At 41.8% G+C, this 13,024-nt stretch overlaps 2 protein-coding genes across 4 annotated transcripts in view; both read right to left on the minus strand.

Moving 5' to 3' along the window:
- The window catches only part of LOC139542323 (probable phospholipid-transporting ATPase IIA), a 40,932-nt gene extending 40,268 nt beyond the window's left edge, over nt 1-664 (minus strand). The window contains exon 1 of one of the 2 annotated variants that reach the window (XM_071347601.1): nt 508-664. In XM_071347601.1, coding sequence (XP_071203702.1) covers nt 508-575 — 68 coding nt within the window. In that variant the 5' untranslated portion in view covers nt 576-664. Of the gene's footprint in view, nt 1-480 lie in introns of both variants that reach the window. The other variant, XM_071347600.1, reaches the window with a different exon arrangement.
- Nucleotides 665-997: 333 nt separating this feature from the next.
- On the minus strand, nt 998-12,255 carry LOC139542322 (sal-like protein 4). Of its 2 annotated transcripts, XM_071347599.1 has the most exons (5): nt 12,004-12,137; nt 8,457-8,674; nt 4,955-7,474; nt 4,505-4,815; nt 998-3,716 (listed from the first exon to the last, which is right to left on the minus strand). In XM_071347599.1, the coding sequence occupies exons 2-5, from the start codon at nt 8,554-8,556 to the stop codon at nt 3,282-3,284; spliced, it is 3,366 nt and encodes a 1,121-aa protein (XP_071203700.1). In that variant the 5' UTR covers nt 8,557-8,674; nt 12,004-12,137; the 3' UTR covers nt 998-3,281. The 2 variants fall into 2 exon arrangements, with proteins under 2 accessions (XP_071203700.1, XP_071203699.1); XM_071347598.1 differs by lacking the exon at nt 8,457-8,674 and having other exon boundaries at nt 12,004-12,255.
- Nucleotides 12,256-13,024: the final 769 nt, after the last annotated feature.

Genomic DNA, 13,024 nt, shown 5'->3' on the forward strand with positions numbered 1-13,024 from the left:
CAATCACTGGCTGTCTCCCAATTCTCATAAGGCCTGCCCTGTCTGGGGCTGGTTCAACGCAATGACACAAAGAATGCCAGTCAGCCACGCTACCTTACCCCAACTTGTGTTTTAGGCATAATGACAAGGGTGTTGTTTTGCCGTCCTATAGGCCTATCTAGTCAAGATAAACAAACAATAGACGATTAATAGTGTAGGCCTACTAGCACCGACAGAACATACAGCAACCGGAACAAGGTTGTGTCATCCCTTTCGCTACAATGAAAGACTCATTTCGATTACACATTTCCCCAACCAAGGCAAATCCCGTCATTGTGTTATTTTTTTTATGAAAAAGGACATTTATCTTGAACGTTTAGAACGGTTACAATGTAGCGAATATATTCGTCCGCGGTTTTGTAAACAATTCATTGTTATTAGCCAACGAGCTAAATAACAGCCTAACATCCTCCTAATATCGTTGTTCTCATTTCTACTTACAGTGTAAATGTCTTTTTTTGTTCTTACCCATTCCTGTTTTTATTGTCGTGTCTTTTTTTGTGTCTTACTGGTTGTAAAGGAATATTGTCCGTCATTCCTGCAGCCCCAGTTGACGGTGACGCCAGGCAAACTCCACCTAGCAGTCTCTGCGGGTTGTGACTAGATGGAGTACAGCTATGGACGGAAGTGACTGTCATTCCAAGGTCCACAAATATTGTCCTAGGCTTGTCGAGAGACTGCACTGAATCAGATAACTTGAACCCAATAGCCAATGCTTGAGTTGACCCTGCACATGTCAAGAGACCCAAATTGGAATAGGTCTACACCTACAACAGATGGCCATGGGGATTTATTTTTATGGTTGGATAAACTAATTAGGCTACTTATCCATTTGAAGACTGCTCTCGGCCTTGATCAGAGGTTACAAAACAGATAGTTAGCTTTGATTGTGGGAAGAAAATGAGAACAGACAACATACGGCTAGTTGGAGATGCAAATTAATTTAGTTGATGCAAAATCTGGGACGAAACATTTATTTCTGGGACACATGTGAGATCAACAACCAAACCAACAACTCCAAGAAAGTCATCTGAAGGAGACAAGATGGAAATCAGGGATGTGCACAATGCAAATTAAAGAAAAGTAGCAAGAAGAAACCCATGAGGTAATTCATCCAAAGTCCATGCTCTGAGGAGACAGAGCAGAGTTAATCCTGTAACTGAAATGCTAACTCTTCCATAGACTGAACTAAATAAATCAAATTCATACAAACAATTAAATAAAACACGATTTTTAGAGTAATTCATGACATGCTGGGAACTGACAAAGGAATGCAAACCAAAGTAGGAAAGGTCACCCTGATTTCTATTTTCAGAAAGACCAGAAAGTTACATTTAGGTGATAAGGAAAAGGATAAGGAAAAGGACATTTACATTGTAAACAAGCCTACACAGGCTCAATTTCTTTAAATTGTATAGACAACCTCAAAGCAGTTCTGATGCATGGTTTTACTTTTAAAACAAGGCACAATTTGGTAAATGCATTTCAATGGGGGGGGATGTACAGCAGGATTATAGAGTTAATCTGTGCATTCTGAGTTGAGCAAAGAGTCCAGTGATACATTCATTACTTACACAACTCAGTAGGTTGTGCTTTCATTCTTGCATATCATTGCTTACTCAGAATGTATCAGAGAGTGAATGTACCCATTGCGTTAACTTTGAGGGTAGGTGGAGGATAAACTAATATCTAAATGAGGTAGAGTGTAGCCCCCAAAGCTCTGGAATCGTACACAATATAAATAACAAAAAAGTTTAAGATTCCATAATTGATAAAATAATGTAGAGTCCCAGTCAATGGAGAGAATTATTGAAGTATATCAAACTTAATAGGGCTGGAAATTGAGTTAAATAGAGTAAAATTCTGAAGTCAATGTTTCCAAGTCCTCAAACAAACTAAGAAAAGATGACAATCGCTGATGTGCACTCTTATATGAAGATCAAGGTAAATGTAAATGAGGGTTTTGACACGTAACCATTAAAATGACAAGCTTAACAAAAAAGTTTGAAGAAATATAAAGTGCAGGCATGATTGAGAGCATTCAGCATTTTATGGGTTGTGTCCCAAATGGTATCATTTTCCCTGTACGGTGCACTACTTTTGACCAAGGCCCGTGTATGTAGAGAATATGGTACCATTTGGGACGCAAACCATAGCCTTCAGAACACAACCCACCAAAAGACCCAGAAGCTCAACAAAAAGGAATATTGAGAGCAAAAATATGGAAACAGTCATCTTTGTAAATTAGTGAAAAGAAAACATTTCCGGAAACAATGCAATATGGAAAAATATAGTACCAGTCAAAACACACAGACAAATATAACTGTCATTACAATCTTGTGGTGCTTAAAAAAAAAAAAGACAATATAGCAACAATTCAAATTCAAGCTAGGCACTTGGCATGAGGTTTTTCAGTTTTAGAGAGAAAGGCAAAGAAACTATTGTCTCAGCATGTGTAAACTACCTGGAAACATAATTACATCCAAAACAGACGACTGAGCAAATCAGTAGGCCTGCCTGGATCAAACAAAAGTATGACACCTGACGGATAACTCTCAGCAGACCACCTCAGAGCATCTCCAGACAACTTGAAATATCAAACACTTTCCTATGAAATATCGTTGCAAGACGGTTGGCCATTTTGAAACTAGACAAATTTCATAAAATGTATGGCACACAATAGGTCGAGAGCCAAGTAGTTATGTACTGTAGAGGAATCAGGACAGCCACTTGTTTATCAGCACTAAAACAATGGGTGTCCACAATCAGTCATACACTGAAGCTTTCATAATGCTAGACAAAATCCTACAGGTTCTTCCGTCAAAGAGAGAGACATTCTGAATCAAAGCGGTTTCAAGTAAGCCATACATTCAACTTCAGGATACAAGACTAAAAAGTGTCACAGAAATACCCGCATATATTATGGAGAAAAATATAACCGTAAATACACCTACAGTAGTTTTAGCAACTTCAACTAAAAATAACACTTAAGGGGTGAATTGTTCAAATGAAAAGGGAAGAGCTGCATCATTTAAGTCACTGAGAGTTCCAACCAGCAATATGTTCAGCAAGGGTTATGGACTATCTCTCGAAAGTGTTGGAATAGCACGTGTTGATTGTACCAGTCAAGTGGCAATGTTAGCTAACATTGCTACTATGAACATTCAAAATCCGTACACAATCGACAAAAACTATAAGCAAAACAGAAACAGATAAAACTGCCTTGTTCTTCCATTTTACAACTAGTTCACTGCAATTTTCCCTTCCTCCATGAAATGTTGGAACTGAGATCTAGCCACACACTCTGAGCCATTCCTTTCCATCTCTGCCATGGTGGCAGGCAGGCCAGAGTGGGACCCATCCATTTCCATCAGGCCTCCAGTAGAGCAGACCATAGGACTACCGGCTAGGCTACCAGGCATTCCACCATTTTGGATCACAGAGATCTCGTTAGTCTTCATGGACAAGCCATTGGTGAAAGCAGCAGTGTACTGGTTCCACAGAGACTGGTCGAAGTTCATCGGCGGAGGAGGACCTAGTTCCTTGGGAGGTGGCATCATCTCTGGCATCATGTTGCCAGACTCTGAGCTCATCGCCATCAGGGCCATGGGGTTGTCCAGAGAGAGGCGCTGGCCGCGCCTCGCAGAGCTGTTCCACATGTGAGTTCCAACGTGCACCTAAAACAAGCATGGAATAGATATTACTACAGAAAATGAGGTCACACTTATTTGGATAGTCCCATATATTATATCATACTATTAGACTATCTGTTGATAAACAAATACTTGCTAAGGTTAGGGTAATGTTTTAGGTTAGGGCCAGGATTGAGGTAAGGGTTAAGTTTAGGGTTAGGGCTAGTTAATCAAAATGTTGACAATTACTTAACATCTACTTGGGACAATCCAGCCACGTAGGCACGTGTGGGCCAAGACCCAGCCACTGGCGAGCCAGGCCAACCAAATCAGATAAAGCAACAACAAAAATGATGCTTTCCACTCATGTTCCAAACCGGACATTTGTCTTTTTACCTAAAAATGCAAACAACATCAGATAGAATTCATACCAAGCAGTGCACTGGAATGACATTCACTCTGATGGGATGGTGGACAAAAATAACTGAAAGCCACACCCCCAATAATCCATGAATATGACTGCATTGAGGCATATGTCACTGTGCTTCTACGGCTATATGCACCATGCCAACACCTACTTAATTTGTTTATTTAGCAAAGACAGCTCATCAGGCCTCCAGCTCATAATCCAGTGCAATTGTTACAGTCAACACAGCAACAAAATCTCAGCCTCATGGCAAAATAGCATGAGATTAGCTATAAAACTGCACATTTTACTCTTTGCCCCATGGCAAAATGTTTAGAATTGCAGAACGTTAGCTGTTTCATACCAGGCCAAAGTCCATGAAAGACAAAGGCTTTAATAACATTTCATTTCTATAAAAAAGCCTTACCTTGAGGTTGCCTTTAGTGGTGAAGGCCCTGCCACAGATGGTGCAGCCAAAGGGCTTCTCGCCAGTGTGGGTCCTCTCATGGATCTGCAGGGCGCTGGCAGAGGAGAAGTTTTTGCCACAGGAGTTACACAGATGCTGCTTGCTGGATCTACGGTGAGCACTGGAGCCATCCCGTGGCTGCCCTCCCACTCCCTGAGGCATCTGGGAGACAAATAGAGAGCCCATGCCCATGGAGCTCTCTGGGGGAATCTGCCTCTCCAGTTTGACCAGACTGGGAGGCACCCTCATAAAAGGAGGCAAATGGCTGGGAGCTGTTGAGAGAAGAAAAATAAATCCAGTTAATAAACAATAATCAAGATTACTCCTAGTCAACCTATTTTTAAAACCCTACAGGGAATGTGATTGATTTACAATAAAGCACATTCTAATCAAAGGGGCTTATACACTTACCATACTCTCTATTAGTGAAGGGTAGGCCAGGCTCTTCTTTCATGTTTTTTTGGGTAAAGCTGGGTGCCGTTAGGTCCAGAGCTCCATCGGCATCCTGAGAGCTGCTGTCAGAGTCTGTTCTAAGCCCATTCCGGGTGTAATCCTCAGGGATGGCTGACTCGGGGGACTTAGCCAAGTAGGCAGCAGCCAGTCTGTTGACTGGTGATGAGGAGTGGAAGGAGACAGAGTCTGAGATGTCAGGGCTGCGGCCGTTCCGGTACTCATGCTCCCGGATGCACTCGGCGGCTGATGGGGACTCTTTGGGGGGCACTCCATCACACTCCGAGGCAGTGCCGCTTTGGCGTTGCAGGTTGAGAGCCAAGGTGAGGTTCTTCATGTGGTTCTCCTGAGCAGCTATGCTGGAGAACATAGAGGATGGAGGGGCCTGATTAGGTTGGTGCGGTTCCTCAGAGGAAGATGGTGCAAGAGAATCTGAGGTGTTGCTTGGCTTTTCTTGAGAGTCAAGCTCTGCGTCTTGGTCTACCATGCACTCAAAGCCATTGGTGTCCATGGACTTCTCGTCAGGCAGAGAGGAGTCAATTTCTTCCAAGGCCTCGAGCTGGGTCTCTGGCATGGGGGTGTTAGGGATCTGGCCTCCCATGTGCATGCGGATGTGCTGCTGAAGAACCACCGCATTGGTGAACTTCTTCTGGCAGATGGGGCAAGAGTGCTGCATCTTGAGGGGCGTGTTGGCCCGATGAACACCGTAATGAGCTTTGAGGTTGCCATTGGTGGAGAAGGCACGGCCGCAGATCTTACACTTGTAGGGCCGCTCGCCCGTATGCGTACGGTAATGCATCTTCAAGGAGCTCTGGCAGCTGAGCACCCGGTGGCAGATGTAGCACTCGTTTGGGTCATTGGTCCTCTTTTCCAGTCCATCCACCATCTGCTGTAGTTTGGCAGTTTCAGAGCTGTTGTGGTCACCAGGAAGGCCTTTGCCATTCATGTGATGCAGTGCTCCCATTAGCTCTTTAGATACCTGGTGGTCCTGATCAGAGCCCATTTCGTGATTGAACATGTTTGAGGAAATTGACACGCAGTCACCTCCTGATGATGCTCTTTGGGAGAACGGGTCACTCCTGAAACAATCAAACGAAGGCTTGAACCCCTGCAGTGCTGATGGGTGGAAACCTGGAGATGGGAGGCCGAGCATTGGCTTCATGTCCACCATGTTGGATTCTTCAATGGGCATTGACATGCCGTAGGGGATGCCGCTGCTGGTGGGAATGTTGTCAAGGTGTTCCGGCACAGGATGTGGGTTCATCCTGATGTAAGGGTACTTCTCCTTGTGTCTTTGGAAATGCACTTTGAGGTTTCCTTTGGTTGTGAAACGGTTTCCACATATGTTACATTTAAATGGTCTTTCTCCAGTGTGCGAGCGCAAATGGATCTGGAGTGCGCTGTCATTCCCAAACGTTTTCCCACAGTACTTACACTTGTGCTTGTACATGCTGTCGCCACCAGACCCATTTTTAGACTCAGGCATATTTGGGATCTTGCTCTTTACTTTCTTAGAGGGATCTATCCCTGATGAGAGGCTAGTGAAGGGACTTTGGTAGACCATGGAGCCTGGTGAATGAGGCAGTATCGCTGGTAGGTGTTTGGCCATGTCTGGGAGCCCCTTCAACATATCGGCTTTGGAGGGCATCGGCCCCATGCCTCGAGCCAGTGAGGTGGGAATGCCATTGGACAGAGGTAGTTTACCCTGTTTGAGGGACTCTAGCGAGAGGCTCTGGTTGCCAGTCCTCTTGCCGATCAGGGCTGCTGCAGCAGAGAGCTGCTGGGAGAGATGAACTCCTAGGGCTTTGAGGGGGTCGACTGCTGCCCCTAGGGCCGAGTGGAGGCTCTGTGGAGCCATCATTGACACTTGGATACGGATCTGCTCAGTCAGTTGAATCTGCTGGAGCTGCTGCTGCTGGAGGGCCACTAGCTGTTCCAGGATCACAGGGATGGCTTGCAAGGCCTCCTGGGAGGCCTGTGGAGACTTGCAGTTGTTCAAACCACTGTTCGATGAGTGCTGAGTGACAGCCACTTTGGTGCCAGGCATGGACTCCAAGGTGACATTTGAATCTTGGGGTTTGGATGAGGCTTGGTGCTGATGGCAACTCACCTCAGGCCTGGGACTGTCAGACATCTCCACCTGGTCTTGTTTGGATGGTTGTTCCTCACTGTTTGATTTAGGTTCTTCCTCCATCCTTTCCATAGACACTGCATTGGACTTTGATAGAGTATTACTGCTGGACTGGCAGTCACTGTGGTCTTTCTGGAAGTCACTCTGTGAGAAGTCATCTGGTACTTCTCTCCCCTCTCCATCTTTCATGATTACCATCTCATGACTTTTAGTGCAATTATTCTGATGTTTGAAAAACTCAGCCTCATCGATGAATTCAGCACAGCGTTTGTTGCAGACCTTCGTCTCGTCCATTCTAAACTTCTTCACCTCATTCCCATTCTCTTCAGTTTGACCGTCTTGTAGAACACCTGTAATGATAATAGGGAAATCTCAGGTTAAAAACAATAAACCAACAAGCATAAATTAATTACAGCCTGGATATAATTAAAATAGCCAGTATAAGTACATCTCTGTTGAATTTAAATTCTATCATTTAGAGTTATTTTTTCAATCAAACAATATATTGGAAGTGTGTGTGTATATATTTTTTTACACACACACACAAAAGTTTGGAAACACCTACAAGGGTTTTTCTTTATTTTACTATTTTCTACATTGTAGAAAAATAGCGAAGACATCAAAACTATGAAATAACACATATGGAATCATGTACCCCCCCCCAATTTTCGCCTAAAATGACATACCCAAATCTAACTGCTTGTAGCTCAGGACCTGAAGCAAGGATATGCATATTCTTGATACCATTTGAAAGGAAACACTCTGGAGTTTGTGGAAATGTAAAATGAATGTAGGAGAATATAACATATATCTCGTAAAAGATAATACAAAGGGGAAAAAAACATGTGTTTTTTTGTACCATCATCTTTGAAATATAAGAGAAAGGCTATAATGTATTATTCCAGCCCAGGCACAATTTAGATTTTGGCCACTAAATGGCAGCAGTGTATGTGCAAAGTTTTAGACTGATCCAATGCGTATCTGTTCAAAATGGTGTATTAAGACTGCCCAAATGTGCCTAATAGGTTTAATACTTTCAAGTTCACAATTGTGCACACTCAAACAATAGCATGGTATTCTTTCACTGTAAATTGGACAGTGCAGTTAGATTAACAATAATTTAAGCTTTCTGCCCATATAAAACATGTCTATGTCCTGAGAAATTCTCTTGTTACTTACAACCTCATGCTAATCACATTAGCCTACGTTAAACGTCCCGTGGGGGATACTGATCCCGTAGAAGTTAATATATTTTATATTTGAGATTCTCCAAATTCTCCACCCTTTGCCTTGACAGCTTTGCACACTTGGCATTCTCTCAACCAGCTTCACCTGGAATGCTTCTCCAACAGTCTTGAAGCAGTTCCCATATATGCTGAGTACTTGTTGGCTGCTTTTCCTTCACTTTGCGGTCCAACTCATCCCAAACCATCTAAATTGGGTTGCGGTCAGGTGATTGTGAAGGCCAGGTCATCTGATGCAGCACTCCGTCACTCTCCTTCTTGGTCAAATAGCCCTTACACAGCCTGGATGTGTGTTGGGTCATTGTCCTGTTGAAAAACAAATGATATTGGGACTAAGCGCAAACCAGATGGGATGGCGTATCACTGCAGAATGCTGGTTAAGTGTGCCTTGAATTCTAAATAAAATCCCTGACATTGTCACCAGCAAAGCACCCCCATACCTCCATGCTTCACGGTGGGAACCACACATGCAGAGATCATCCATTCACCTACTCTGCGTCTCACAAATACACAGTAGTTAGAACCAAAAATCTAAAATTTAGACTCAGATCAAAGGACAGATTTCCACCAGTCTAATGCCCATTGCTCGTGGTTCTTGGCCCAAGCAAGTCTTCTTATTGGTGTCCTTTAGTAGTGGTTTATTTACAGCCATTCGACCATGAAGGCCTGATTCACGCAGTCTCCTCTGAACAGTTGATGTTGAGATGTGTCTGTTACTTGAATTCTGTGAAGCATTTATTTGGGCTGCAATTATTTGGGCTGCAGAGTCTGGTAACTAATGAACTTATCCTCTGCAGCAGCGGTAACTCTGGGTCTTCCTTTCCTGCGGCGGTCCTCATGAGAGCCAGTTTCATCTTAGTGTTTGATGGTTTTTGCAACTGCACTTGAAGAACCTCTCAAAGTTCTTGAAATATTTCAGATTGACTGACCTTCATGTCTTCAAGTAATAATGGACTGTCTTTTCTCTTTGCTTACTTGAGCTGTTCTTGCCATAATATGGACTTGTTCTTTTACCAAATAGTGCTATTTTCTGTATACCACCACTACCTTGTCACAACACAACTGATTGGCTCAAATGCATTAAGGAAAGAAATGCCACAAATTAAAAATTAACAAGGCACACCTTTTGAAATGCATTCCAGGTGACTACCTCATGAAGCTGGCTGAGAGAATGCCAAGCTGTCATCAAGGCAAAGTGTGGCTTCTTTGAAGAATCTCAAATAACACTTTTGGTTACCACATGATTCCATATGTGTTCTTTTATAGTTTTGATGTCTTCACTATTATTCGACAATGTAGAAAATAGTGAAAATAAACAAAAATCCTGGATTGAGGTGGTGTCCAAACTTTTGACTGGTACTATATACACACACTCAAGGTGGTATTCAAATACTTCAATAAATAATGAGGTTAATCTATATTATAAATTAATATTGCTTGGTGGGCAAAACTTGAATGAGTCATTTACATTCATGAAAAACCTTTCTCAATCACATTTCCAGTCAATGCATTGGTTTCGTGCAATTTGGGCTCAGTGGACAACTGCCAGCAGAGGGCAACATCTGACAAAAACATCAGGGGCAAGCAACTATTTATTTATTTTAGTCATTTAACCTTTACTTTAAAAAGGCAAGTCAGTTAAGAACAAATTCTTATTTACAATGACGCCCTGGGAACAGTGGGTTAACTGCCTTGTTCAGGGGCAGAACGACATTTGTACCTTGTCAGCTCGGGGATTAACAGCAACTTCTGTTACTAGCCCAACGCTCTAACCACTAGGCTACCTGCCGCTCCTGTCTCATGTAGGATAAGAAAATAAGACCTGCCTGTCTTTCCTGACACTCATTTCATTTTAGAAACGTAAATGACTCCCGACAACAAGCATACTTTATTATCAGGACACATGTAAACCAATATTCATCGCGTGGGCCTGTAATATGCCTGAATTTGCCACAATAATTCAAGTCTGCGAATTATGGTGTGAACTATAAACAAAGATCTATATGACCTGTACTTGAATTTAACATAACACCAATTTCAATACAAAACGACTGTGTGCCTATGCTCACAATAATCAGTCAGAACAGTGGCTTTATATAAAAGACATCCATCGATTTGCCTTTAAAACCCAGAAAAGATCAGGGGCAATTGTCTCGCATATCAACTTCTCATTTACATGAAAAGTAAATTCTAGCAAAATGGAACTGGAATAAATAAGCGATGATTTTTATTTGTCTGCCGACCGAGGCCATTTCACAACCAGTCGCATTGTCAAAAGCTAATGTACTCTCTCTGTGGGGTAGACCACCTGTCTGCATTCTTCCAACGAAACTGTTGCTGCCCTTGTTAATCGCTCACCAGGCAACTGGAATCGGGGGGGAAAAATGGCAAATGGCATTGTATTCCGAATCCGTTCATTGTCAAACAAATTGGCAATGCTGTTGCAGTGCATAACGCAGAGGGAGGAGAATGTTACCTTATGACTCACTATGCAAAAAAAGTGGGCGATTTTCAGAGACGAAACTAATCAAGAACCCGCAAAATTAAGGGAAAGCAAGTAGAAAATAAATCATTTCTAAATAACAAGACTGACTTTCCCACTTGTGTCAAGTAAAATAAATAAATCATATGACCACTTGGTGGCGCATAAATTGTATCAGATCACCTAAAATTCAATATGGCACGAGGTGAAACTAAACAAGGATGCCACTTAATGAGAATACATTGATAGCCTGTGCTAAATGGAACGTAACTATTCCCAGATCAAAGAAACACCGACAAGAAGTTATCGAACATATACACGCTCCCAATCAAGCAGCGTAGCCTACATGTAAGTAGAATCATTCATAAAGTGAATTACTATGGCATGGCAACAAGCCGCACCGCCAATCCTTGCTTGCCTACAACTACCGACCCCCCCTCTTCCCCCTTTAAATCAGCTTACTTCTGAGTCACATTTCATACCACACTGTTTGAAAATTTTTATAAAAATTGCCCCCAAAATACACTACATCAAACACGGACAAAAATGTAACGTTATGCCATGTATTTGAGCACATAAAACTCAGTCCAAAGCAGGAGAAACACCACATGCAATCATTCTGATGCGCAACATGGATAGTTCTTCAATTAGGCCTATGTGAAAATATCAAAAAGACGTCCAACTGATTTGTCTACAATTACAAATCATCTTCTAAAACACAGCCAATCATTAACATTCTAAAATAGCCTACATCAATAACGTTAGTAGTCACCCAGATATTCCAGTTGTAACATTTTCGAAAAACTTGGGCTTTCTGGCTCTATCAAACAAACCGCAATCGATTGATCAATTGATGTTCAAACAGATTAAACCGTATTTTATTCATACGAATATTCACGAATAAACGCAAAAGGCTTTCAAATAAGTAACTCGCTTACACAATTTAAAGAAGTCAACTGTATTTTGGTAACTTAACTCGCAGGTTTATAAAAAATAAAAAAAAAGGCATGGTCAGTTCCAAGGGTCATGATCCAGCCAGGTCAAAGTGCGAGGAGAAACAATGTATAACTTTCCAAATGCTACCTTGCAACATTGTATAACTGTAACCCTGCGCGACTCTTTCCAAAAGTAGTTTAACAGTCCAAAAACTCACCATTTTCTGACGAACCGGGCTCATCGGAATTGATTTGCTGTGGCTTAGCTTGCTTGCGCCTCGACATGGTGCAACCATCGGGAGCAAATAGTAACGCAATTTTCGTCCCTTCTTTACAAATTCTTCGGGTTGTAAAATTAGCCCCTGAAGTAGAAATGCGCATGTCAAAGGAATTATTATTATCAATAATGCATTGCGATGTATCATGGTCCTCTGACAGCTGATTGGCTCCACTCCAAGTGCTTACACTTTATTCAAATAGGGCCCATTGATGAGAAAAGCAGAATGCGAAGGGGGCGGGAGATGCGATACTAGTGGATAGGCAACGATGGGGAGGGAGGTGAAGGAGTTACAGAACTTCAAAATCTGCTATACTGTATATATGGAAATATTGTAACTTCGATAATCATTTCATTCAACTTAGTTTGTTTAGGGTACACATTAAAGTGTATTTCATCATGTAGAACATTTTGAAATACCTTTGGGAAATTAATAATCCCTTGCAGACATTTTAGTTCATATTAATCTGTCATTTTCTTCCAATGTCCAGTCAAATATGTTGTTTATGATCAATAAACCCTGCACTCTATCCTTTGCATTGTGATCTAGGTGAGCTGAATGAAAAAGTATTGTGAAATTGTAAAAAAAAAAAAAATATCATTAAGATCATTCATCAAATGATTTACAGTGCCTTCAGAAAGTATTCACACCCATTGACTTTTTCCACATTTTGTTGTGTTACAGCCTGAATTTAAAATTGATTAAATTGAGTCACTGGCCTACACAAAATACCACATCATGTGGAAGTATGTTTTTAGACATTTTTACTAATTAATAAAAAATTCAAAGCTGAAATGTCTCGAGTCAATAAGTATTCAACCCCTTTGTTATGGCAAGCCTGTGTGCAATAATAGTGTTTAACATGATTTTTGAATGACTACCGTCTCTGTACCCCACACATACAATTATCTGTAAAATCCCTCAGTCGAGCAGTGAATTTCAAACACAGATTCAACCACAA

The sequence above is a fragment of the Salvelinus alpinus genome, chromosome 17 (assembly GCF_045679555.1).
Source record: "Salvelinus alpinus chromosome 17, SLU_Salpinus.1, whole genome shotgun sequence".
Classification (NCBI taxonomy): domain Eukaryota; kingdom Metazoa; phylum Chordata; class Actinopteri; order Salmoniformes; family Salmonidae; genus Salvelinus; species Salvelinus alpinus.